The 25,365-nt window shown below is 42.3% G+C and overlaps 1 protein-coding gene across 1 annotated transcript in view; it reads right to left on the reverse strand.

Moving 5' to 3' along the window:
* Positions 1-1,343: 1,343 nt before the first annotated feature.
* Positions 1,344-25,365, reverse strand: part of MSN (moesin) — a 65,032-nt gene continuing 41,010 nt past the window's right edge. Inside the window, exons 2-13 of the mRNA XM_047092475.1 lie at positions 25,029-25,112; positions 16,571-16,666; positions 14,912-15,186; positions 13,042-13,125; positions 12,414-12,560; positions 11,296-11,392; positions 9,406-9,569; positions 6,463-6,593; positions 6,043-6,203; positions 4,649-4,741; positions 4,080-4,304; positions 1,344-3,559 (exon numbers count right to left, since the gene is read on the reverse strand). Of these exons, the coding sequence (XP_046948431.1) occupies positions 3,395-3,559; positions 4,080-4,304; positions 4,649-4,741; positions 6,043-6,203; positions 6,463-6,593; positions 9,406-9,569; positions 11,296-11,392; positions 12,414-12,560; positions 13,042-13,125; positions 14,912-15,186; positions 16,571-16,666; positions 25,029-25,112 (1,722 nt within the window). The 3' untranslated portion in view covers positions 1,344-3,394. The remainder of the gene's footprint in view (positions 3,560-4,079; positions 4,305-4,648; positions 4,742-6,042; positions 6,204-6,462; positions 6,594-9,405; positions 9,570-11,295; positions 11,393-12,413; positions 12,561-13,041; positions 13,126-14,911; positions 15,187-16,570; positions 16,667-25,028; positions 25,113-25,365) is intronic.

The raw sequence follows: 25,365 nt of genomic DNA on the forward strand, positions 1-25,365 counted from the left end.
TATGGTTACCATTAGGTTTGTGTGTAAACTCTTCTGCATATAGCAGTCTATATTAAGTTGATGGTTGTTTAAGTTTGAACTCATTCTTTAATCCTCTCTTCCCTACATTTTGGGTATATACTGTCATATTTTATATTCTTTTATTTTGTGAGATCATTGATTTTTTAGATAAATATTCATTTTTGCTGCTTTTGTGTTTCCTACCATATAATGGAATATTATTCAGCAATAAAAAGGAATGAAATTTTTCCATTTGCAATAACATTGCAAAGGGGAGATGGGTGAAATTGGTGATGTTGATAAAGAGTGCACTTGCTGTGATGACTACTGGGTTATGTATGGAATTGTTGAATCACTGTATGGTACACCTGAAACTAATATAACTGTATGTTAACTATACTGGAATTAAAATAAAATTTAAAAATAAAAAAAAGTTAAAAAATAGTATGCCCTCAGAGCAGTGGTTCCCAAGTCTGGCTACTAATTGGAATCATCAAATATACTGATGGCTGTATCCCACTACTAGAGATTGTAATTTGATCTGAGGATGAGGTCTGGTCTTTTAAAACAACTTTTACAATTCCAATGTGCAGACCAATTTAGGCACCACTGGCTGAAAGTTTTCTTGTGAAGGATTTAAAGCTCACATAATACATGGTTTACTTTTCTGTGCAAGTGTGGTTCACCAAGAAGGAGACTGGTAAATGAGACAATGTGCTAGGTTCAAGACAGCCTGGAAGTCTTACCTGGGTCTGTTTCCTCATCTGTAAAACTAGCATAAGTACATTTAGGTTATAAAATTGACATGTTTCATAAGCAACAAAGTACTTCCCAACAGCTTTTGTACATATATACACTCCATCTTCACTTCACACTCCACTCCTCACTGCCTTTTGCAACAGGGTTCAAGGTAATTTCTCTGACCTTTATTGGAACTGCAATAAGTAGTAGGAAATTGGCAAGCCTGGAGTACTTCCCAATAAGGAAGCAGGACAGGGCCTGACTATCCCAGGAGGAGTCTAGAGACCCTTCACAAGAAATTCTAAAGCCCCAAGTCCAAGTGAGCCCAGGAGCATCCCATGATCAATTCAGGGCCCACCTACACTGGAAAAGTTGACCTGTAGTCCTGGAAACTGTGTAGGCAATTAAGTCAGACAGTCTTGTCCCTTGGGTAGTGTTTTCTCAAGTCCATTGCTTCCCTCCTAAAATGAGGATGGTAATATCCACTCTCCATAGGACTGAAATGAGTATGAAATGAGACCAGGATTGGAAGGTGGTCTACAGAATGTAAATTACAGTGAAGTATCTTACAACCACCCACTCATACATACTACAACAAAATATCAAGTCACAGAGAAGTCTTCCTTTTATTGGCACTGAAACAGAACATGAGTTGAGCATAAACCCCTCCAAAAAAATTTTTAAAACCCCCCAAAATACACATGCACACAAAAACCTAAATACAAAATCTAACCTTTCTTCCCAGCCTCCCTGTGAATGGGTTATTGCCCTTAAGGCAGCTAAACTGCCCTACAATTTCAGGTTTGAATTTAGCTAGTATAGGGCATATCACCAAGAGAGTGTCAATATAATTCACAGCAATGCACATGACTCCCCAAAGTCAGAATGAAGTCAGGGAGGGATCAAAGCCAAGGGCTCTGGGCTAGGGGCATTGCATGGAAGGACAGTATAACCCCTTGGGAACTGAACTCTTGGGAGAAGGCAAAATAAAAACAATGAAACAAATACCAAGTATTTTAAGAAGGGACTGTAGGACCTATAGTGACAGGTGACATCACTAATACTGAAAGCTTCTTGCAATAATGTTTCTGGCAAAATATTCTTTAATAATATAGTATATGCTTCCCAGGTGTGGGGATGGTAAGGGAATGAGGCCAAAATGATCCTGCCTCAAGACTAATATCTTCTAAGAGTGCATTAGCAAGAAACACAGAAATCAATATTGAATTAGATGCCACTAGAATATATAATACTTGTAAAAAAAAAAAAGAGCACACATGAAACATAGAGGAAGGGGAGGTTAATCCTGGATTGAAAGAAAGATGTTGGAGTGTAGAAGGGACCAGACCAGAGCCCCCAACATCTGTCTGGTTCACAACTTCAAGGGGCAGCACAGCTGGGGCAAGACTTGGGTAGAGGTTTGTTAAACAGAAGCAGGGCCCATTCATCACCTTGGGGTGAGGGAAAGGAGCTATTAAGGATCTCAGGGGGGTCAAGTAAACAGTGGGATCCAGGCTGAAGGCTTTTCTCACCACACTCAGCATCTTCTACCCACTCACCAATTGAACCAACTGGCATCAAGCTCCAGAGCTCACCATACTAAGGCATGGATGGCCCTGAAGCAGGAATGGTGGCCCACATAGCTCTGATGGAAGCTCTGATGAAAGAAGTGACCTTAGAACCCTGGCAGAAAAAATACTGAAGCCCAGTGTGAACATTTCCTCCCTTTGGCAAGAGTGCTGGATGGGACTGGCTAGGTTTTTGGGTAACCATCCCTACCATTCTAGCTGGAGGGAATTTGGGGGTTGGAGTGGGGAGGGGCAGATCCCACGAAGGAAGGAACTCAGAATAATACATTTTCCGCCCATAAAGCTCACTTGAAACAAGCCTAGGCTCCTATAAAACATTAGGGTAGGCTCTCCTATCCAGCCTTGCCTGAAGTGAATGGCCAACAGCCTTCTAAGACGTTGGTGAAGTCTCTTGAAGGTACTGTCTCCTGCCATCTCGCCATGGGGAGAAACTGAATTCCTAAACTCAGGGATAAAACTTATTAGAACTGAGTTTGTAGCAGGCCCCATCTGGGAGGTATAGAGAAGAATGACTGAACATCTTTTTAGCTTCCAATCATTATAAAGCCTAAATAACTCTAGAAGAAGTGGGAATTGGAAGGGCTAATCCTAGGTCATTTGACATCCTAGAGCATATACTCAGGGCCGTGCCTCCTTTCCTAAACCATGTGATTTTCTGCAAATCACAGGACCCTGAAAAGGAAGGCAGTCTGTGGCAGGGGTGTGGGGGTTATTTTTCAACCAATACCACACTTCACCCCTACAGAACAACAGTAAATGAGGGGGTATTTCCCAAATCAAGTGCGAAGTGCCTCTGAGCTAGGGAAGTGGTCTTTTCCTGTAAGCTATATTAAATGGGACAGAGGGAAAGAGGGTCCAATTGGCACCATTGTGGGCCATTTACTTGTCCAAGGAAGTGAGTGGGAGCTGAGGGGCTAGGTTTGGTCCCATGGCTACACTGAATGCTTGGCATGACTCCAGGGCTGTTCTAGTTAGTGGCTTCAGCACAGTGTGAGTTAGGCAGGAGTAAAAGTGTGTGGGGGCAAGGAAGAAGGGAGGAGGGGTCCCTACAGTTGGGGTGACCATTACATCGACTCAAATTCATCGATGCGCTGCTTGGTATTGCCCTGCCGGATCTGACGCAAGGTCTTGTATTTGTCTCGGCCAAGTCGCATGTTCTCAGCATGTATCATGTCATTGGCAGTCTTCTTGGACTCATCGCGGGCATTGGCCAGTTCTGAAGTGAGGGCCTGTGCAGGTGTAAGGGGATGAGGGGTTAATGGCTTGATCTAACTTTACCTTCCCTTAAGCAGATTCTCTCTCTCTACCCCCCCTCCACACACATTCACCCCTCTTTTTCTATATACACTAACACATACACATACAAACACACACACACACACACACATTTGTTGAGGACCATTTTCAGCCCTGTTGGGACTGCAGTGGAGCAAAAATAAAACAAACCCCCCACAAACTTAGGGGACCAATTGATTGATGGCAGGTATTCTCTAAGAGTAGAATAATGGTAGAAATCAGGTCAGGGTATTTTCTGAATACAAAAGTTAAATGGAGTATGGGGCAAAAAGAAAAAAACAAGGAATAGGGGGCCAGGTCTGATGAGTAAGTGATGGGTGCCTACCCTTAAAGCTCTTGTCATAGAAAGGCTCAGCCTCCCACACTCCACTGAGACAGGCTCCTCTACCTAACTCCCATGATGATCTAGAGAATGCACATGGTATCTTTGACCCTTTGGCCCTGCCAAGATACCTTCAGATGCTTCTGCACACGCTCATTCTTCTCTGCCTCAGTGGTACGTTCCTCCTCACTGCGGTCCTTGGCCATGGCATCAGCCCGCAGGTCAGCACTGGCCTCTGCCCCATTCTCATCCTGCTCATCCTGCTCATTCTCAGCAGGCTCGGCTACATGAGGTGTACTCATAGCAGTCTTCAACTCAGCACGGGTCTTCTCCAAATCTTCTTGTACCATCTGAGCCTGTCCAGTAACAGAGGGAAAGAAAGACCAGCAGTCAGACCAGGCTAACTTGTGGCATCCTACATGTGCATAGACTAGCCCAGAAGGAGGCAGGCATCAGGTAGTCCAAGTCACTTTGTCTTTAGTTTCTGCAGCTGTATAATAGGAGCAATTTACTAATGTCCTGGTGTATTAGAGAATTCTGGGAAGTATTTGAGAAAGCCTTGAGCTCTTTCTCCCATGATGCCTGCTGTCAAGGAGGGATGGAAGGGGTAAGGAGCCCAAATCTGAGGAATCTAAGGAACTGAAACTTATTCATATAGTACTCTTTCCCATAATGCTTTGCTCTGGGCACTGTGTCTCACCTTCTGCTGCCATTCCACAGCTTCACTTTCCTTCTTCTGTCGGGCCATCTCCAGCTGGGAGATTCGAGCTGTCAACTCTGCCATTTCCAAGGCCTATGGATAAATTGGAAGGTTGTGAGAGCTGAGCCTTCTGGTCCTCAGGCCCCAGGTATCTTCAACACCAGTTCCCCTGGGGAACAAATAGGGAACCTGCTGTTCCACTTGCTTGCTGTTCTGGAGCCTCTTTTTACCACACCTCCTCCAGGAAGCCTGGAAGACCACTCCTATTCTCAGATCTACTATTCTTTAACTCCAAATCATTTCCATATAAGTCAGAGATCCCCATCTAGACTATAGACCTCCTAAAGACAAACATGTCATTTCTCTCTTCTTCATCTCTTTCTCTCTCTCTCTTTCCTCTCTCCCCCTCTCCCTCCTTCCTTCTATCCCTCTCCCTCTCAATTTCTCTTACATACACTACTGCCCACTGCATAGTTAGGGCCTCCATAAAGCTTTGGAGATCACTGTGTCACTAGCTAAAGTACCAGAACCTTTCCTGTTTTCCTAGAATGCTCAGGGTTTCCACTAAGACTCCTCCCAGGACAAGTATAGGAAAGACACTGTAGTGTCACAAGACGATCTGAACAAGGGAAAAAGCCTATACACACCCTCATACCTTGGACAGGTATCCTAGAGGAAACTTCCCTCTGCTAACTAGGTCTTAGTTCCTGCACTCTCACTCCAAACAGTACAAGGGAAGAACATGTATCAAGGAATTTGGGCCACAGGTTCTTAATTTCTGAGTCACAGAACCCTTGGAAACATGATAAAAGTAAGGATGCTAACCCTCCTCCCTGATAAATGCATAGACACATAGTCTTACATATGATTTAGAGAGCAAACCCTTCAAAGAGAGGCAAAAATGGGTTCTTATCCTTATTCAGTGACATTGTGTGACCTTTGACAAGTCTCCTAAACCTCCTTGAGCCCTAATTTCCTTATCTGGGCATAGTATCTGTATGGGTTAACCTCATAGGGTTATTGGAGAGGAAATAAGAAAATAAGGGGAAAGGAAAAGTCATGAGCATAACTTGTAACACACAGGCAGTCAATTAAGTGTAAATCCCTTCGCTTCTTTCATCCCTCCCTTTCCTTTGTCAGGTCATCAGCTCAGATACCCAAGGGCTAAGAAGAAAGTAGAATAAAAGTAAGGGTAACGGAAGACAGTTTGCAAAGATTTCTGGGCCACACCAATGACTTTGCATCTTGCTTCTGAATAAGCCATCTGCTGGGGGCCCATAGACTGGGACCCTGCTGGAAGAAGCCAGCCCTGCAGGCAAGGGTAACTGTGAACAGGTAGGCAGACAGAGAAGAAAATTCAGGTACCACAATCCTAGCCCATTTGGTAGCTTTACCAGCTGTTCCTGGGTCTTCTTCTGATCCTGAGAGGCCTGCAACAGGGCTTCCTTGGCTTCTTCAGCTTCTTGACGCTCTTTGGCTAGTTTTTCAGCCTCACTCTGGGCACGCTTCCGCTCCTGCTCAAGCTCCAGAGCCCTGCGGGTCTGTTCTTCCAGTTCTGGAAAGAGAAGAAGGGGGAAAAGTGGTGAAGAGTGCAGATATGAAGAAGAAATACCTAGTTTCCCTTCTGGAGATGCTTCACCCTAGAGCACAGCTGGCAGAAAGTTCTAGGCACTCTTCCTCTTGCCCAATCTTTCATCTATCTGTAGCCATATATGGATTATACAGCCTGAGTCTGCAGCTCAGGCAGAAGGGTCTCCAGCTCATAAAGTCAGGCTCTAGGAAAACCCAGTCTCAAAAATGACTCTAAGCCTCACCATGCTGAGCCTTCTTAGTCTGTTCCTCAATCTGCTTCAGTCTCTCCATCAGTTCCTCCTTTTCCCGTTCGATCTTCTCCTTCTCCTTTTCTGCCATCTCACGCTTCTTCTTCTCATTTTCCAGCAGAGCACTAAGAACAGAGAAAGGATGGAATAGTATATCAAGGTTACATGGAAAGACCCCAAGTCTCCCTTGCTCTTGACCCTCAGCCCCTACCACACTTAGAGCTTGTGAGTTGGGAACACATTGCCTTATCTCCACATTTTTGTCTTCACATCATAGCCCCATGTGGGCCAGTATACTCAGGACCCTGTCAGTTTGTCCCTGAGTCAGGAGATCCAACCTGGACTCCCAGCTCTACTAGTAACCAATGGGTAACCAGTGGGTAACCTTAGCTATGTCACTTCTTTGTTCTTGTTCTCAGTATCCCATCTGTAAAATGGCCTATTTGTCCTGCCTTGTCTACCTCATAGTTATAGGGAGTCAAGTTTTGACTCTGCTAGGATACTGTGCTTCAAGTCCAATAATCTCTATGGCTAGGGTATCAGTCCTTAGGCTTAACTCTGCTTGCCCTCTGAAGCCCAGCTCTAGGCTCTTTTTTTCCCCAGAATGTGTTGCAAATCTAGAACAAGTATTCACTTTTTCTTGTCCCAATACCTCTTTAAAGAGGTTGCTTCTCACTCTAGCCTAGATGTCTTTTCTTTTTCTGGGCCCTCAGAATACTTGTCCTATCCTTCTCCCCATCTTTCCCCTTTATTATTTTTCTCCACAGCACTTATTACCATCTCACATACTGTTTAATTTGCTTATTTGTTCTGCCTCTTCCCACTAGAATATCAGCTTCCTGAGAGCAGAGATTTTTGGTTTTTTTCACTGCTCAATAATTATTGAGTGAAAAGATGACCCAGCCTTTGTACCTTCAACAGTTATGTACATACTGTTTTTTTTTCTCTTTATCCTACAAGACTATATATAAGGTCCTTGAGGGAAGGTTACTGTCAGATCCAGCTCTGTGAACTGCCCCCAATCTCAGTAAAATGTTTTTGAATAAGAACCATGGTGTCTAATGTCTCAGACATGAACTCATTTATATTAGAAGCTTCTTGAGGATCCAAACTCTTTATGACAGAGTACCTACTAGAGCAGTGCTCTCAAACCTTGAAATGTATAGCAATCACCTGGGATCTCATTTTTTAAATAAACCTATTGAGGTGAAATTCATATAATAGTAACCATTATAAAGCAAACAATTTGGTGGCATTTACTACATTCACAATGTTGTATATTTGCCACTTCTATCTAGTTCAAAAACATTTTCATCACTCCAAAACAAAAGCCTATATCCATTAAGCAAGTCTCTTCCTATCTCTCCTCCCCATAGCCCCTAATAACCACCAACTTGCATTCTGCCTCTACAGATTTATCTATTCTAGATATTTCATATAAATGGGATCATACAGTATGTGAACTTTGTGTCTGGTTTCTTTCACTTAGCATAATGTTACAGAGGTTCATAAACATTGCAATATGTATCAGTACTTCATTCCTTTTTACAGCTGAATAATATTCCATTGTATGGTTGTACAATTTGTGTATCCATTCATCGGTTGGGCATTTGGACTGTTTCTACCTTTTGGATATGAACACTTGTGTACATGTACTCTTTAAGTTTATTTACTTTTGAGGGAGAGAGAGAGAAAGTGTGAGTAGGGGAGGGGCAGAGAGAGAGGGAGAGAGGGAGAATCCCAAGGAGGCTCCACACTCTTAGTGTAGAGTCAGATGCTTACCTGACTGAGCCACCCTGGCGACCCACATGTACTCTTTTCAACACTTTTGAGTATATACCTAGTAGTGGAGTTGTGGGATCATATGATAATTCGGCTTATTTTTTAATTTTTTAAAATAGTTATTTTTGAGAGGGAGAGAGACATATTGTTAGCACGGGAGGGGTAGAGAGAGAGAGAGGGAGATACAGAATCTGAGGCAGGATCCAGGCTCTGAACTGTCAGCACAGAGTCCAATGCAGGGCTTGAAACCATGAACTGCAAGATCATGACCTGAGCAGAGGTCAGAGAGTCAACCGACTGAGCGACCCAGGTGCCCCTCATGTGGTAATTCTATGTTACACTTTTTGAGAAACCACCAAACTATTTTCCACAGTAGCTGAAACATTTTACATTTCTACCAGTAATTTACATGAGTTTCAATTTCTCCACATGCTTGACAATGCTATTATTTTCTATATTGATTTATTTACTTATTCTATATTAGTGAGTTATCAAGTGCTACCTCATTGTAGTTTTGATTTGCATTTCCCTAATAGACTAAGGATGTTTTCATGTGCCTGGTGGCTTCTTTGGAGAACTGATCACCTAGGATCTTAAGATGCAGATTCTGAGTCAGTAGATCTGGGGTAGGGTCTCAGATTCTGACTTTCTAATAAGTTCCCAAGTAGATGTTGATGTTGCTGAGCTTTGCTACACTTTCAATAACAAAGGGGTTACAGAGAGAGTACAGGGGCTTCATAAGGAAAATTCTGGTGGCTCTTCCTAATTCCACTCAAAAATCCCTACAGAATCCATGTTTAAATGTGCATGAAAAGTTTCTGCTAATGCCACCACACTGGTCAGATAATCTGGAGCAACCCAGAGTCTGCATAGAAGAGCAACAACATTAAGGTCAAAGACAATGTGGAACTATGAAATCCTTCATAAGCCTCTGAAATCCTAGGCTTCTAATGCCTGCTTCCTGGGTAAAGGGATGCCTGAGACTTGAGAAAGTGTCAGACCTGTACAGCTCCCTCTCTCTACCTATCCAAGGATGGCTTCATATCTTTGTTTTTTGTTTTTGTTTTTGTTTTTGTTTTTTATAATTTGACACCTTTGAGAAGTTTCTTTTCCCCAGCCCCAGCCTCCACTCCACTCCAGTTCCACAGAACCTACCGTTCCATCTGTTTCTGGTGCTTTTCCTCCCGGGCCTGTGCCTTCATCTGCTGCACCTCAATGGTGTCAGGCTTGCGGCGGCGCATGTATAGTTCATGGTTCCCCATGCACAGGGCCAAGATACGCTTGTTAATCCGCAGCCGGGGAGCATAAAAGACAAAGTCCTGATGGGAAACCAATAATAAAAATGAATTTTAAGGGACATATGAAGGTAAGCTTTTGCTTTTTGAAAAGCTAAGTCCAAAAGCATAGGAAAGGTTTTTTAGCCCAATTTTCTCATGTTAGAAATAGGAAAATTAATTATCAGAGTGGTGAAGTGACATAGCAAGCTAGCAACAGACCCAGGACTAGAACCCAGGTTTTTTGTCTCTGAAAACTACCAAACTACAATTTCTTGCAACTTGTGCTTATGAAAGCATCCTAAAATACCCTCAATCTAATTGAAAGATAGGAACTGACTACATCTGCTAATCAGGGATCCTGCTGAATCTCAGGGGCCTCTTTTAGAGACCCAATAACCCCTACATAACACACTGGTGAGTGCAGTATGGGTGGCTGGACTGTTTCTGTAATCTCCTAAAAGCACATCCCAGACACAGCCCCTTAAATTATTTTTGGAATAAGGCAAGTTGTAAATACATACATGAATACCTAAATCTCCTTAACATTGACTGTCCTAGCTGTCCTTTTTTTAAAAGAAGCCCTTGATCTCAGCTGGCTTTATTACTTACCTTTTTCTTATGAAAGTTGAACACAGCAGCAGTTTCAATAAACACACACACACACACACAAGTTGTGTGAGTCTGAGTTTGTTATTACAGATACCACTGGACCAAGATTATCAGATAATGGATTAACTACTAGCTCCTCTGCCACTGAACCCAAACTACTAGTGTATAAGCTACTATATAGCTTAGTGTGCAGTGGAAGGAGCACAGGCTCTAGAAGTCAAATAACTTAGGTATAAATCCCAGATTTACCATTTTTAGTTGTGTGATCTTGGGCAAATCACTCCATCTCTCCAAAACTCAGTTTAATCAGTTATAAAATTGGTATGCTACTACCTGACAATGCTGTTGAGGGTTAAATGAGATTATATATATATATATATATATATATATATATATATATGTAGTGCCTAGCAGCAGAAGTTCAGAGACCTCAAGGCTGGAGAAGAATGATTGAGGCCTCATAAGAATGGTCTGGCTGGGCATGGCCATTGACCTTGTTGCACATGAGGTACACCAAAAGAGGAGACTCTTTTTTGTTTTTTTGTTTTCTATCTTACTCCCAATCACCAGCTTTCCAGTCTTATTAGCCACAGGCAACTGAAAGGGTGAAAAGTATAATGAGGATATTAAAGGAATGAATGGACCCAAAGCCCTTTCTTGTTCTTGGGTTATTGTGGAGATAAGTCTTGAGAGGACAGCAGCAAAGTAACACCAAAAAACAAGTTTGGAGGATCATCTTTGGATCTGAACTTCCGACTCTATTCTTTCTTTAAAATTAAAAATAGGCCAAAGTACATGAACAGTTTAACTTTCTGGAGCCTAGATGCTTTAAAAAACAGATACACTCTCTGTTTCCACCCCTAGAGCATCAGGGCAGCATAAGACAGTGGCTAAGAGGCAGCATTTAGACTGCCTATGGCTCTCCCTCATCCATGCTTCTCCTGAGACACAGGTAGCAGGGCGGCACCAGCTACAGGATGCCTGTTAGCCATGTCTTGGCATCAAAATCCCCTTCCGGTACCAATCTCCTTTTGTGCCTCCTCCCCCCTACAAAAAAAAAAAAAAAGCCAGAAAAATGAGAGCAAGATGGTATGGTTGCTCCTAGCATTATCAAGGTCTTGGTAAGTACCTGTCTTGGCCAGTAGGAGGAATCACTTACCGGGGCTTTTTTGTCAATGGGCTTGATGACAAATTTCTTGTCATTGAAAGAAATGTTTCTGATTTCACTCCAGGGAAAGCCTATCTTGGGAGTCAGTCTGTAGAGAACAAGAACATCAGGACAAGGGAAAGATAAGAAGGACATAGAGGGTTGGTGGTTTGCCCTCCACGCCTCCAGCTTCTTCCTTAAGGAGGTAGATCCAGTGTTATCCTATGCCATGAGGTCAGATGCCAGTATTGAGGGTGCACAAAAGACCTCCTGATACTACAACCAACATATTATTCCTTGTCCCAATCTTTGAGGTTTGTTTTTTTTTTTTGTATTTTTTGTTGAGGCATGGACCTTATAAAAATCTCTCACAAGAATCTCCAGCCCTATTTTATTGGGACTCTTCCTCTCGAGGTTGTAACAGCTGGGAGAATGTAAACAATGAGCTCTAAGATTCAGAAATTACATGGAACAATAATTTATTATATCCATCCTCACCAAGGGCAGACAAAAGGGAAAAAATAAGCAAGTGAGATATGTTTGTAGCAAGAGGGATTATAGGCCAAAAGGTATTTAATCGTCATATGGGAATGGGATTAATTATAAACCCTCACAAGGTAGGTTCTAGGCTAGTGCTGTCCAATGGAAATATAATGAGAACCACACATGTAATTTTAAATTTTCTAATAGCTATATGAAAATAAGTAAAAAGAAATATGGTGGAATTAAATATAATAACAGTTCATTTAACCCAGTATATCCAAAATACTATCATTTGAACATGTAGATTAATATTAAAAAATATTAATGAGACATTCTACATTCTGTATTTCACACTAAGTCTCTAAAGTCTGGTGTATAGTTTATACTTATAACATATCTTAATTCAAGAGTAGCCACATTTCAAAGTGCTTAATAGCCACATGTGGCCAGTGACTACTGTAGTAGACACTGCAAATCTAGTCAATGCAAGATCTAGAGGCCTGGGAGGTTGTGCAAACATTTGGGCTGATCTAAACTAGGTAGAAAAAGGTGGGAGCCAGGTGGGACCCAGGAGGTACAGTCCTACTTCATCATGAGCCCTAGGTGTCAGAGTGGCCCAAATAAACTAAGAGACCTCTGAGATATACCTGTCATTCTGCTCATAGATGTTGAGACCTAGAGCATCCACCCCCAGCCACAGCTCTGAGCCTTTCTTGTTCTTGATGCTGAAGTAGTTCACACCATACATCTCCAGGTCCTGGGCAATCTTCAGATACTCTAGGACAGCATCTTCCCTAAATGACAGATATGGAGGTGTTACAGAGGGGAGCCTATGAATTAGACCCAGGAAGACAGCATCCCTGTTCTGCACTTATGACAAGAATGTTCTTAGCAGAGCCCAGATGGTGTGGTGATGGCAAAATGAGAAGATTTATTCCTTAACTAGACAACACCTAAATGATTTACTATGTTTAGAGAGCTCCTTCCCCATTTCTTTGTTGGGAAGAAGCCCTTGGTACCCCAGAAGTTCTCTAGGGATACTGAGGTCCCTTTCATTTCTTTACAGTCAAAACTGTTTGGGCTAACAGTTGCCATCATTCACAAAAATAATCCTGATTTGCCTTCTATCTCTACTTTCCCCTATAAATTGCATTCCTGTCCCTTTACCTCCAACATCTCCAGTGTCTTTAGTCTTTTGTCTCTTTTCCCCCACAACCTACTCTCATTCTCCCTAAAAAAAAGCAGTAGAACCCATAGTTTCCAGGGCAGGCTTACCTAAGCATGCCCCGGTGCTCCTCATGCCACACCTGGATCCGCTCCTCCCACTGGTCCTTGTTGAGTTTATGCTGCTCCAGGACCCTGGAAACACAACAGATAGTAGTTTCAAGCACAAAACCCAAATGAAGGAGTAAAAGGGAGCTCACTTAGCTCTCTGAAGGGTTGATGCAAAGAAAATATGGAAGTCAGCCCACTGAAGTCATATTGGAAGTAGATGGAAATTACAGCAGGAGGTATTAATTAGACATAGGGAACTGCCTGAGATGTAGGAGGGTTACAATAATGGGTGGAAAACAAAGACAATGGAAACATCTTCCTTTGTAGTTTTAACCAAAAAATCCAATACTAAGGGGGTACCTGGGTGGCTCAGTTGGTTAAGTGTCCAACTCTTGATTTCGGCTCAGGCCATAAACTCACATTGTGAGATTGAGCCCTGTGTCAGGCTCCATGCTGGGAGTGGAGCCTGCTTAAGATCCTCTCTCTCCATCCCCCTCTGCCTGCTTCTCTCTCTCTCCCTCCCTCTCCCTTTCTCTCTCTCTCTCTCTCTCAAACACACACGCACACACACACACACACACACACACACACACAATAATATGTTGTGGTCTCCAAGTAGGGCAGTAATGTATCAAGAGTCTGTGCTGAATTGAGAGGCTAAGAGTCAGGACACTCTCTCCTAGATCCCTGTGGGACCAATAGTTTGTGTTTATGAGAAAATTGCTCAGGGATGAGATCACAGCCCGTGTGATCAGAGAACTGAGCCCAAATAGCTTTGGAAGAAACTAACAGGCTCAACTTCCCAGATGTACTACATCATAAACAAGACTTGTATTAACTTTTTTATGTTTATTTATTTGAGAGAGAGAGAGAGAGAGAGGCAGAGAGAGAGGGAGACACACAGAATCAGAAGCAGGCTCCAGGTTCTGAGCTGTCAGCACAGAGCCTGATGCAACAACAAACCAACAAACTGCAAGATCATAACCTGAGCTGAAGTCAGATGCTTAAACCGACTGAGCCACCCCGGTCCCCCAAGACTTGTTTTAAATATGCCATCTCAGACATCAAAGCAGTGATCAGGTAGAGTTCCAGGGAACAACCACTATCCCTAACACTTTCAGGTAAGTTGTGCATATGCCACAGCTCCAGTGGGACTGAGGATCCCAGAATCAAGAACTTTCCCTTCTATCCGAAAGCTTATGAAAATGGCCATTGGATGCAGTAGGGAAAAAAACAGGGTTAAAAATTCAAAAGACTAGGGCTCCAGGTCTGATTCTGTTTCAAATGAGCTGTGAGAGATCTGGCAATTCATAGTGAGTGCCCCTGCTCTATTTCCTTAGCCAGGAAATAAGTATAATGCCTGCCTTATTCATTTTATGTGTTGTCGCGATGCTAAAACAAAAATAATGAATGTTTGAGAGCATTCAGCTTTGATGTTTATAAAAGCAGAAGTCTCTATACACTGGCTGTCAATATTAAAAGACTGTTGGAACTCCCCCACATCCTGGCTTGGGTATTTCTCTCTCTCCTCTGTGAACCTCTGATACAAGAGGTCTAAATCAGTGGAAAGGATTGAGAAAATGGAACCAGGATAGGATATGTCAAGCTGTCTCTGGTAATCCATACAAGCACCTGTTTCCAGAGTAAAGAAGTTCTGTAATCAGGCAGAGAGGGAAAAAAAAAAAACTTTTTATTTTGAGAGTCAGAGAGACAATAGGGTATGGCGCCATATGCAAATATGTCTCTCTGAGCAGCATAAGATGGTCCTCAGACAGACCCTAGTGGAAAGGAACAGATCTGGCAGTCCCTGTGTAATAGAGATTGGTCAGCCATGGACTGCAGCCCCCTCCCGCCAAAGGCACCACCTTACCTCTGTGGCAGCAACTTGTCCCCAGCCAAGTAGCCAGACTTGTGGACTTCCTTATTGAAGTCACCATATTTAGACTGGACAGCATAGGAGGCCAGCAGCACAGCAGTCTCAGGTGGGCAGTAAATATCATCGTTGAGAATGCCCTCCTTCACTTGCAGGAAGAACAGGCGCTGGGTGATGTCCTGGATCAATTCCTCAGATACATCCTCAGGGTAGAACTTAGCTCGGAACTTGAAGAGTAGAGGGCTTTCCTTCCGCACATCCTGGGCAGTCACCTGGGAATAATAAGAGATTATGGGCTCTCAAAAAAATATTTTGGCTGTAGGATGGGGAGAAACACTGAAAGGTCATCAATTTGGGTAATCCCAAAGAGCCAGGGGACAATTGTTTTGGTAATTCAGAAAGGAGACACATTGCTTTCACTTGGGGACCCAATCCCATGTCTGTAATTGCTTCCCTTCAGAGATTCCTTCCTGAAATGACCTAAGACCCACTAATGATCATAAGCCTTTAAGATCCCACCATCTGACAATATATCCAACTGCCCCCAAATTTTGAGGTTAGGCTTAAGAAAGCTCCTCTTTTAAGTCTCCCACAACACTGTAAGTTAGCAAAGTAAAAACCAGTATGTATCATTGAGCCCTGGGAATTGGCTAGGCAAGATAACAAACTAGAATGCTTTTTAAAACCTGAAGTTGGCTCTTGAGAGCTCCACATTTGCCCAGCAAATGTCTCCACTCCTCTGGAAAAGAAGACTTTGCCAGCAGAGGGTGGGGCACCTATCCCCTAGACACAATCAGAAACACAAGCCACAGGACATTGGAAATCCCCAAGGACAAAGTTGGGAAGTTTGAGGATACTTAGATGGAGGACTACCATGTTCCTGCAGAGATACTGCATGGAGGTGATGAGCTTGAGTGGACATATACTCAAATCATCTCATTTGGAGTTCGACTGAGATAGAAAATGAAGAAAGAATGGGTTAAATAGATGATGGGTATTATGGAGGGTACTTGTTATGAGCACCAGGTGTTGTATGTAAATAATGAATCACTAAATTCTTCACCTGAAAATAATATTGCACTGTATGTTAACTAGCTGCAATTTATGAACTTGGAGGAAAAAATATGTGCTAATAAACTTATGTGTAGATGCCTATAGAGGAAAAATAGAAAATCAAGAAAGAGGGAAGCATCTGTATGGAAGTTAGGTATGAGTTGACAGGTGGAGCAGGGACAAAATAAGATTAGGAGACCCTCAAGATTCTTTCCAGTTCAAGAGTCAGTAATTCTCTTTTAAACAATCCTCCTAAAGCCCTTGAGTTTGGCAAGAAAAAATAGGATGCTAATCCCCTCTTGAAAAGGCATTAATGGCTGTGGTCTAAAACAAGTCAAAGTTTAAGACAGAGCTCCCAGAAAAAAAGAAAGGGTCTCTCCATCCTTGGACATTGGCCATTCTCACTGTTAAAAGTCTAAGTGGAGACAGAGCAAGAGCTCTGCCTTGGCTGAGGTCCTCTGCCTTTATTCTGATCTAGTGGTCAATGGACCACCCCAGTGGTGAAAAACACAGCCCAGAATTTTCCAGCTAGCACATATTACCCCATGAATAAGATGTAATGGAGAAATGAATTCCAAACCCAACAATGGGGTAAACAGTTACCTTTTTATTGAGTTTCAGCCAAGTAGAGAAACTTTTAGTGTCCTGGTACTGCAGACCAAAGAACCAAACTTCCCTCAGGCCAATAGTTTTTACCACCTAGAAAAGAAAATAAAAAGCAACAACTGATTGAATACATACTTTGTGCCAGGGACAGAGGATACAAAAGTCCAACATGGTCCCTGAATTTATTTTTTTTCCAAGTTTTTATTTAAATTCAAGTTAGTTAACATACAGTGTAATATTGGTTTCAGGAGTAGAGTTTAGTGATTTATCACTTACACAGTAACACCCAGGGCTCATCACAAGTGCCTCCTAATGCCCATCACGCATTTAACCCATCCCCCCACCCACCTTCCCCCCTAGCAACCCTCAGTTTGTTCTCTATAGTTAAGAGTCTCTTATGGTTTGCCTCTCTCTCTGTTTTTCTCTTATTTTATTTTTCCTTCCCTTCCCCCATGTTCATCTGTTTGTTTCTTAAATTCCACATATGAGTGAAATCATATGGTATTTGTCTTTTTGTGACTGACTTATTTCGCTTAGCATAATACATTCTAGTTCCATCCACATCACTGCAAATGGCAAGATTTCATTTTTCATGGCTGAGTAATATTCCACTATATATTTATATTTATATATATATATATATATATATATGTTCCACTATATATGATATATATATATATACACACACATATATATATCATATCTTCTTTATCCATTTATCAGTTGATTGGTCCCTGACTTTATTTTTTTTTAATTAAAAAAATGTTTATTTATTTGAGAGAGATAGTACAAGTGGGGGAGGGGCAGAAAGAGAGGGAGACAGAGAATCACAAGCAGGCTCTGCACTGTCAACACAGAGCCCGACATGGGGCTCGAACTCATGAATCCGTGAGATCATGTCCTGAGCAGAAACAAAGTGTCAGACACTTAACCAGCTGAGCCACCCAGGTGCCCCTGGTCCCTGATTTTAAAGTACATAAGGTGTCCAGGGTCTGGCAAGGAAATACACTTGGGCAGCAGTCAAGAAATGATGTCAGCATCTCTTTTGCACAAGATACTTCCGCTGAGGTAGGGAACAGATCTATTACTTATAACCACTACCACACATCAAAAACGTTATATCCATTATCTTCTTTGATTTTCACAAGCCCTGTGGTATATTTACAATTAGCCCAATTTTATAGTGAAAATAAGGTTGCAAGAAGTGAAAGTTCAGTTAGTGAGTAGCAGAATCCGGTCTGTTTGACTCCAAACACATTCAAATCCAGTGCTTTCTGCCACTTCTTCCCTCTATGATGTCATGTGCCTTTCCACTCCCAGGATGAATTAAAGGCTGGAAGTAGAAATTGTTGGTTTAACTCCTATATCTTGTTCTGCTGGATTGTTCCTTTATCTTTAGCAAGTAGGAATATTCCCACACTCTTTTAACTGAGTCCCATTTACAATGCCCAAGAAATAATGTTTGGGGAGACATAACAGGCATTGTGGTATCTATATACTCCAAAGATGTGCTGTGTCTGGGTGCTGAGATGCTTCTTTCCAGCCCTGATTTGAGGCTATTCATGATTCCCCTTACCACTCACACAGGTTGAGAGTGGGAAAGAGGGTAGAAACATGGTGAGTACCTCAGTATGTATAGTGGCTAAGGGGCCCGTTGTGTCGTGGGCCTTGTGGCTGAGAAATGGGTAGGAAAGGGAGAGCAGCCAGGAGATGGGGTTTGTTTTCCAGTCCCTGACATTAGCATTTTAATGGTTCTAGCTGGCAGCTGAACCCAGAATGGTCATCACTGGAGATGGAGGCAATAAAGTTGAGCCACACCCTAATTGGTTATGCTGACTACCTTGAGGCATGGGCAGGGGAGATAGGAGAGTGAGGTGAAGAAATGTACCTGGAGATAGAAACAGGGAAGAAAAACCCAATATTTCTAATATCCTTCCTTGTGAACAAATCATATATTCCCTCAAAACACACACACACACACACACACACACACACACACACAAACACACCTCCACGTATCCACAAAGTTTCTACTAGGCACCCGAAGCCAGGCCCCATAGTCACTCCCGAAGCTTATAATCTAGAACTTCAGAGGCCCCAAGGAAAAAGGATCTCATATCTATTAAGTAACTATTATGTACCAGGTACTGAACACTGAAAAACCCTGAGATAGCTATTATCTCCATTTTATAAATGAAGAAACAAAAGCTTATGGGGCAACCTGCCTACAACCATAAAGCCTAGACTAGAATCCTGATGTGCATGACTCTAAAACCCTTTCTTTTCTAGCATGCTCTCTTTTAATTACAAGAAATCATAGGGGCTTAGGAGCCCTGGGGTTCCCAAACGACTAACTGCCTTGTCTCTCTTTTGCCCACATATCCAAGGAAGGTAATGAGCTTTGACCATCTCTGCAGCTAGATATGGTTCCTGGCTTTCCCACTAGGTTCAGTCAGCAACCACTTTGGAGAGAAGCCATATATATCCCCCCAGTCATCAAACTTCATTGCTCACTGGGGCATGCATGGTGATAAACCTTCCCTTTCACAGCTTGAATAAGGCATGAATAAACCTGAGTGAAAGTCTCACCTGTCTCTGATTTGGTGTGTGATCTTTATGCAGCACATTTCCCTCTCTGGGACTTAGCTTCTTCATCTATCAAGCTTTTCCATCTACTACAACTCATATGGCTTGACTAGTCTCTTTCTTACCTCAAGTTCAGTCTACTAATTAGGTTTATTTTTAAATGACTAAGAAATACTGTCCCATTTCCCACCTACCTCTTGCTGACTTGGGTAACTAGGAACATGTTTAGAAAAGATAAGTTGTGGGGGGCATGGGATGAGAAAAGATCAAAAGACTTCCAGGATTCAAAGGCAAGGTGAGTCCCTGAGTCTAAGTTAACAATCAAAAGGAATTGCCTATAGGTTTTAGATGTAGAATACAAAATGCTCATGTTGAAATGTGATATTGGCATCTTTTGTAGAGGATAGAGGCAGGGCATGGACAGAAAAGATTATTTAAAGTACTATTATCTAATCCTAGTTCTAAGATAGAGCCCAATTAACAGTTCTGATGATTTTCACAGGGTTGCAGAATGATAGTGGGTCCAGATGCAATTGGTGGGAAGAAGTAGGTCAGCCCCAGGAGAGAGACACACTGAAGATGCAGAAGATTAGGGCCAGGATGCTAGGTCATGGAGTGGCAGACTGGAACAGAACTGGTAGGGCAGCAAGTTGCATCTACCAACTGTAGAGGTTCAGAGACACCAGAATTAAAAGGGAGTAAGGCAGGTACAGACAACATAGCCAGTTGTAGAGGTCCCAGAAGTGAACTCCCTAGCCTTGTTTTGTACCATATTGTTCATTTTACTAGAAGGATGGGTAGGAGTGTAATAAGAGGAAGACCACAGGACTCAAAATAGTTCTAGGATCTGGGATATCTCTGAGGAGAAGTTGGACAAATAACAGCTAAGGTGATGTCAAAAAACAAAAACAAAAGCAAAAAAGATTTCAGGATCAGTAAGGAATTTTAATCTCTCTGAGCTCTGCTTTTTCCTTTTCAAACACAGAGAAATCAGATGCATATAAATTTTCCATTTCCTTAGGCTCCAAGGCTTTGGAGAAATGAGCAATATCTCTCGGCTTTCAATGAAGTCCTAAAGTGAGGAAATGAGGGTGTGGAGGGAAGGAAATGTGATCTAAGGTCAGAATTGAGACTGAAAAAGAACAAAGGATAAAACAGATGACCCCTAGACTACAGGCTATAAGGAAGTCTCCAATTAAGGTCCACAGGGTACTGGGAATCATTTGTTCAGGCAACTCTTGTCTCCAAATGAGGCCAAGCTTCCCTTGCTTCCAGCTTTGCTTCCAGCTGAGACTTCCACTCCAGACAAAATGGAAACCCCATCTTCTAGTGGGAAAGAGTATCTAGGTTATGGTTCCAGGAACAACATCTGCTGCTGCAGTGACTAGGGTCCTTACCATTCCACTCTGAGAAATGGTTCCATTTCTGATAAAAAGATTCTTTCTTGGTTCCCTTTGACCCCAGACTGCCAACTTACCTGGCCTGAGCTAACATTTCTCAAATCTGCCATGGAATAAATCCATAAACAGCAGAAAATAATAAATACATATACTCAGAGGACACAAAAGGGTAGTATATCCCAGGGGATGTAAGTAGATGGCTTCAAGCCAGAATTTCTTTGTAGCCTCAGGTTTAATTAATCACATGTGCACATTTTACATCTACTCCTTAAATGTTTTAATAATGATATAGATAACATCTACAAGTAAAATTGATGCTCCAAGATACTAAATCAAATTCATCCCACAGCTCTGTGTACCTCCTAAAACCAGTTATATACACTTATATATACACTGACTGTGAATTCTATTGAGCCACACAACACAAACTCCCACAACAGACTGTGCAGCATTATAGAGTCCAAGCATCATAAACTAGAAAACTGAGGTCCAGTGAGGAGAAGAGATTTGCCTCTGAGAAAATCCTCACTAATTTCTAGGAGCATCTGAATGTAAGAAAGAACCCTCTTTTGTCACTCCTCTGCATGTGAATGCTGCTTACATCTGAGGTCTATGGATGGGAGGGGAGATCAGGTAAATTCTGGAGCCCAGAACCCTCTTTTCCATAACCCCCATGCATCTATCTGAGAAAACCAACAAGTGATGTAATCAGCCACTTCAGAATCCCAGATCAGGATTGGGAAGCAAGACTGGAGCTTCAAAAGGAAAACTGCATGAAAAATTATGTGCAAAATTCTGTCAATGCCCAAACACCTGAGGCCCACTGAGATCCCATTATAGGCTTGGCAGAAGCTCTATCAACCACCCATCTGAAAGCAAATCAACACACAAACTGAAAAGTTCTAGTAGGGGTTGCTACCAATGCTGTTTCTGCTGCCCTACACTGCCTGTGTTCAAGTGGCAGTTCAAGTAGATAGACCACACTCAGCTAGGATTCTAAGTTTAGGGACAAATTTCCTCCACTTAGAATAGGAACAGGTAAATAAAGGGGAGGTCTCAGAGGATATAGCTGACAAAAGGCATTGGGAAAACTGGAAAAGATATATGCCTTGATTCAAGCCACTATATCACTTCCTAGCTATCTGACCTTAAATAGGTCTTCCCCCCTGCTCTAAGCCTCTGCCCCTCATCTATAAGATGGAGATATTAGTATTATAATAATAAATGTTAGTTATTTTATAAAGTAAAAATGGAAGGAAGAGAAGAAAATGTTGTTGCCTTCAATGCAGAGTCCACAAACCCTAAGGAATTTACTGAGCCAGAAAATCTTCCTGATTTAATGGCTCTTTATCTGAACTCCCAGGGCAATTTCTACTACTTATTTAGCCTTTAATAAGAACAACCAACACTCAAATGTCTGCTGTATGCCAGACACTTTACTTATTTGAGGATTAAATCAGACCACAAAGTTTGTGAAATTAGTTTGATTACAACTTTACTGAAAAGAATAAAGTCCTAAGAGGCTAAATGAGTCATTCAAGCAGGACAGAATTTGAACCCAAGGCTGACACCAAATCCCATGCTTTATACACTGTGCACCACCTCTATACACAACCTTAACCTCAAGGGTGTTTTGTTCTATCTGGGAAGAAAGTTGCATTTACTTTTCTGTTTCTATAGGCAAAGAACTCCAAGTTCCTTAAAGACAGAGATGGTGTTTGATAGGTTTAGAGATTTTTCTTGAGACACAGTAGACTTTCAGTCAATAGTAAATCAGTCAATTAAAAATTAATGCTCTGAGATTTCACCTTTATTGTAGAGGTCAAAATCTTAAAGAGAAGGGGCTGGTTAAGCTAGAGGCCCTGGCTGGGGTGGAGCCGGCAAAGGGTTCTCAAAGTGGAACTCATGGTCGCAACACTGCCCCTTAGTGGCACCTACATAATCAAGAGCCTTTTTGGATATGCACCAGGATGGATCAGTCAGTTGAGCATCCATCTCTTGATCTTGGCTCAGGTCATGATCTCATAGTTCATGGTTTTGAGCCCCACATCTGTGCTGACAGTGCAAAGCCTGCTTGAGATTCTCTATCCCTCTCTCTCTGCCTCTCCCCTGCTCATGCTCCCTCTCTCTGCCTTTCTCTGTCTCTCTAAACAAACAAACAAACAAACTTTAAAAAAGAGCCCTTGGAAGAATCTCAGGCTTTAGAAGTGGTGGTAGGTGACAGAATTGCTCACACTCTTGTGCACACTCACAAGAAGAAACAAAAGTAAACGGAGGAACTAGGGGCTACACTTCCCTTTCCAATCAGGTCTTCTGTCTCCTCAAGCTATGACTTCCCATTGTTGCATGTTATGTATTACTGGTGCCAAAGAGGGTGCTTCCTCTCTAATTAGCTTCCTCTCTAGTCACTGGCCAGACAACTTCTGGGTTCCAAGATGGCCCCAGAGCTTTGGTAAATTCCTCCCAAGAAATTCCTCCCAGCTCCTTCCTCTTAGGCCCCAATTCCACCAGGAGGGCCTCCTTGAATAATGGGTCTCAAAGCCCAGATGGAATGGACTCCTTCCCTTATGACTCATCAAATTAGAAGGAAAAGATCATATCCCCCAATAGCCTGTGGAAACATACCTCTGTGGATCCCCATCCAGACCTGCACTAACCCCAAGAGTTCCAGATGTTCAACTTCTTGTCTGAGTTCAAATATTTTTCCCCTTTTCACCCATGGGGTCCCAGCTCTTCCCCATCTGACCTCACAGAACATTACTGTTTCCTCCTTCCTATGACAGTCCTTCAGAGATCTCAAAGCAGAAAACACATCTTCTCTTGAGTCTTCTCAACCCAAACAGCCTCACTCACCCTGCAGAATATTGCAGTGGGAAAACTATAGTTTTTTAGTCAGATTTGTATTTGAAACTCCATGTTATAACTTACTAAACTGCATAATCTAGAGTATATTATATCTCTCATAGGCAGGATCATTGTAAGGATTAAAGCACTTGGCCAAGGCTAGTCCATAGTAAGTGCTCAATAAATGATATTTCTCAAAACAACACTGATTTTCCCAATGAGAAGTCATGAACTTCCTGGTTTTCTCCCTTTCCTCTCCCCAGCCAGTATGAAAGATTAAAGTCTGTCAAAGGTTTTGTTTGGGAAGTAGTAGCTTTCACAACTATCATAACATCTGGCTAGGGTTCCCCACCATCTGGGCTTCCTACAGAACAACACCCACAGTACACAAATCAAACCAACACTAACAAAGAATTACCATGCCTTTTGGCTTTCTGAAGTTAATAAGTTAATAAGTTAATTCTTTGTTCAAGAATTTTTTCTGCCCTAGGATCTAAATTATGCCTTCTTCACCTTCCCTCTACAGTTATACCCCTCCAAAGCAAATGAACAAAGCCCCCAATGTTGACATCAGGAGATGGCATCATTTGGCTTGAAAAGGGTGATGTGTAGATCCAGGGATCTGGGAAAAAGTCTGAGAAAAGGCCAAAGGAGACTTTCTTCCTTTCCCTCCCCAGCTCTGGGCAAGTTCTTAGACAATAGAGGAACTCGGAGGGAAAAAGAGAAAGGGAAGCAAGAGGGCCTAGAAAATCCATCAAGGATGTAGTGCCAACATCCTGGACAATATCAGACCCCACCTCACCAGAAAGTGGAGGAGAAATGGGGTAATGGCCCATCTAAAGGGATCTCAGCCTCTGGAAATGGGAATACAATTTCACTCCTGGAAGTCTGGTCATAGATGGCACATTCCTTGGCCCTTGGAGAGTCTTTGAATGCTGAAAGATTCTATGGCCCCCACCTGGCTTTTACATTATATAGCACATCCCTTATGATAATAGTGAAGGGACACCCCTTGAGTTAGAGATGGGAATGAGACTTCAACATTAACTCCAAGGCATGACTGCAGGTTATGAAGTACCCTCATAATGTATTCATCACTCCCAGTGGTATCCTAAGTTCCAATATTCTTTTGAGGGCATACTACCTCAGGGAGAATAACTTGGTTTCCTTCTACTAGGAAGCAAAACAAAAACAAAAACATGTGACAGGGGCCATGGGGTGCAGTGACTAGAATGTAGCATTCAAATCCCAGCCAAATACCAGCTAGATACAAAAAGCTACTTAATTTCTGAGTCTCATCATTAAAATGGGGGAAGAGATCGCTTATATCTTTCCAACTTGAGAGGAAGGCTCCATGTGTTAACATTTTTAGAGCATCTAGCAGAGTCAGACCCTGCTTGCTTCTCTTTTGTTCCATGTTCAGGACCAAGGATAGGATTAATCGTGGACATCCAAGGAGCAGGCTGCCGAAGTTAAACTTTGCCTTTATTATTAAGGCATGGGTCAGCCTTTCTTTTGACCTAGCTTGGAGGAGCATGTAGGAGAAGAGATTCCCAAGAAGTGGGCATTGTGGTGGGAATTATTAGAAGTGGAAAAGGGTAAGAAACAAATAGTCCCTCTCTTACTTGATCAAACAGCTGTTTCCCAGTGGTGTTGGGCTGGATAGCAAACTCCAGCTCTGCATCCATGGTGGTCACACGCACATTGATCTAGAATGAGATCAAAGGAGGCAAGTTAGTTGTCTGGGTCTGTGCTTAGCAGAGCCTGGGACAAGTGTATCTGTTCAACAAGAGAAGAGGGAACTAGTAGTATGCTAAGAATCTGAGCAACTTAGATATTGGTGGGAAGGAAAGGAGAATATTTAGACAAACAAACAATAACTCAGCCTTGGCTCCCAACCAGCTTACTGAAGACAAAAAACATAGCCACAGAGCAATGCTTACCAAGGGGCAAACAGATAAA

Source organism: Lynx rufus, unplaced genomic scaffold (genome assembly GCF_022079265.1).
Source record: "Lynx rufus isolate CCGP_SWC_20201006 ecotype Redwood Valley unplaced genomic scaffold, mLynRuf1.p SCAF_30, whole genome shotgun sequence".
NCBI classification, from domain to species: domain Eukaryota; kingdom Metazoa; phylum Chordata; class Mammalia; order Carnivora; family Felidae; genus Lynx; species Lynx rufus.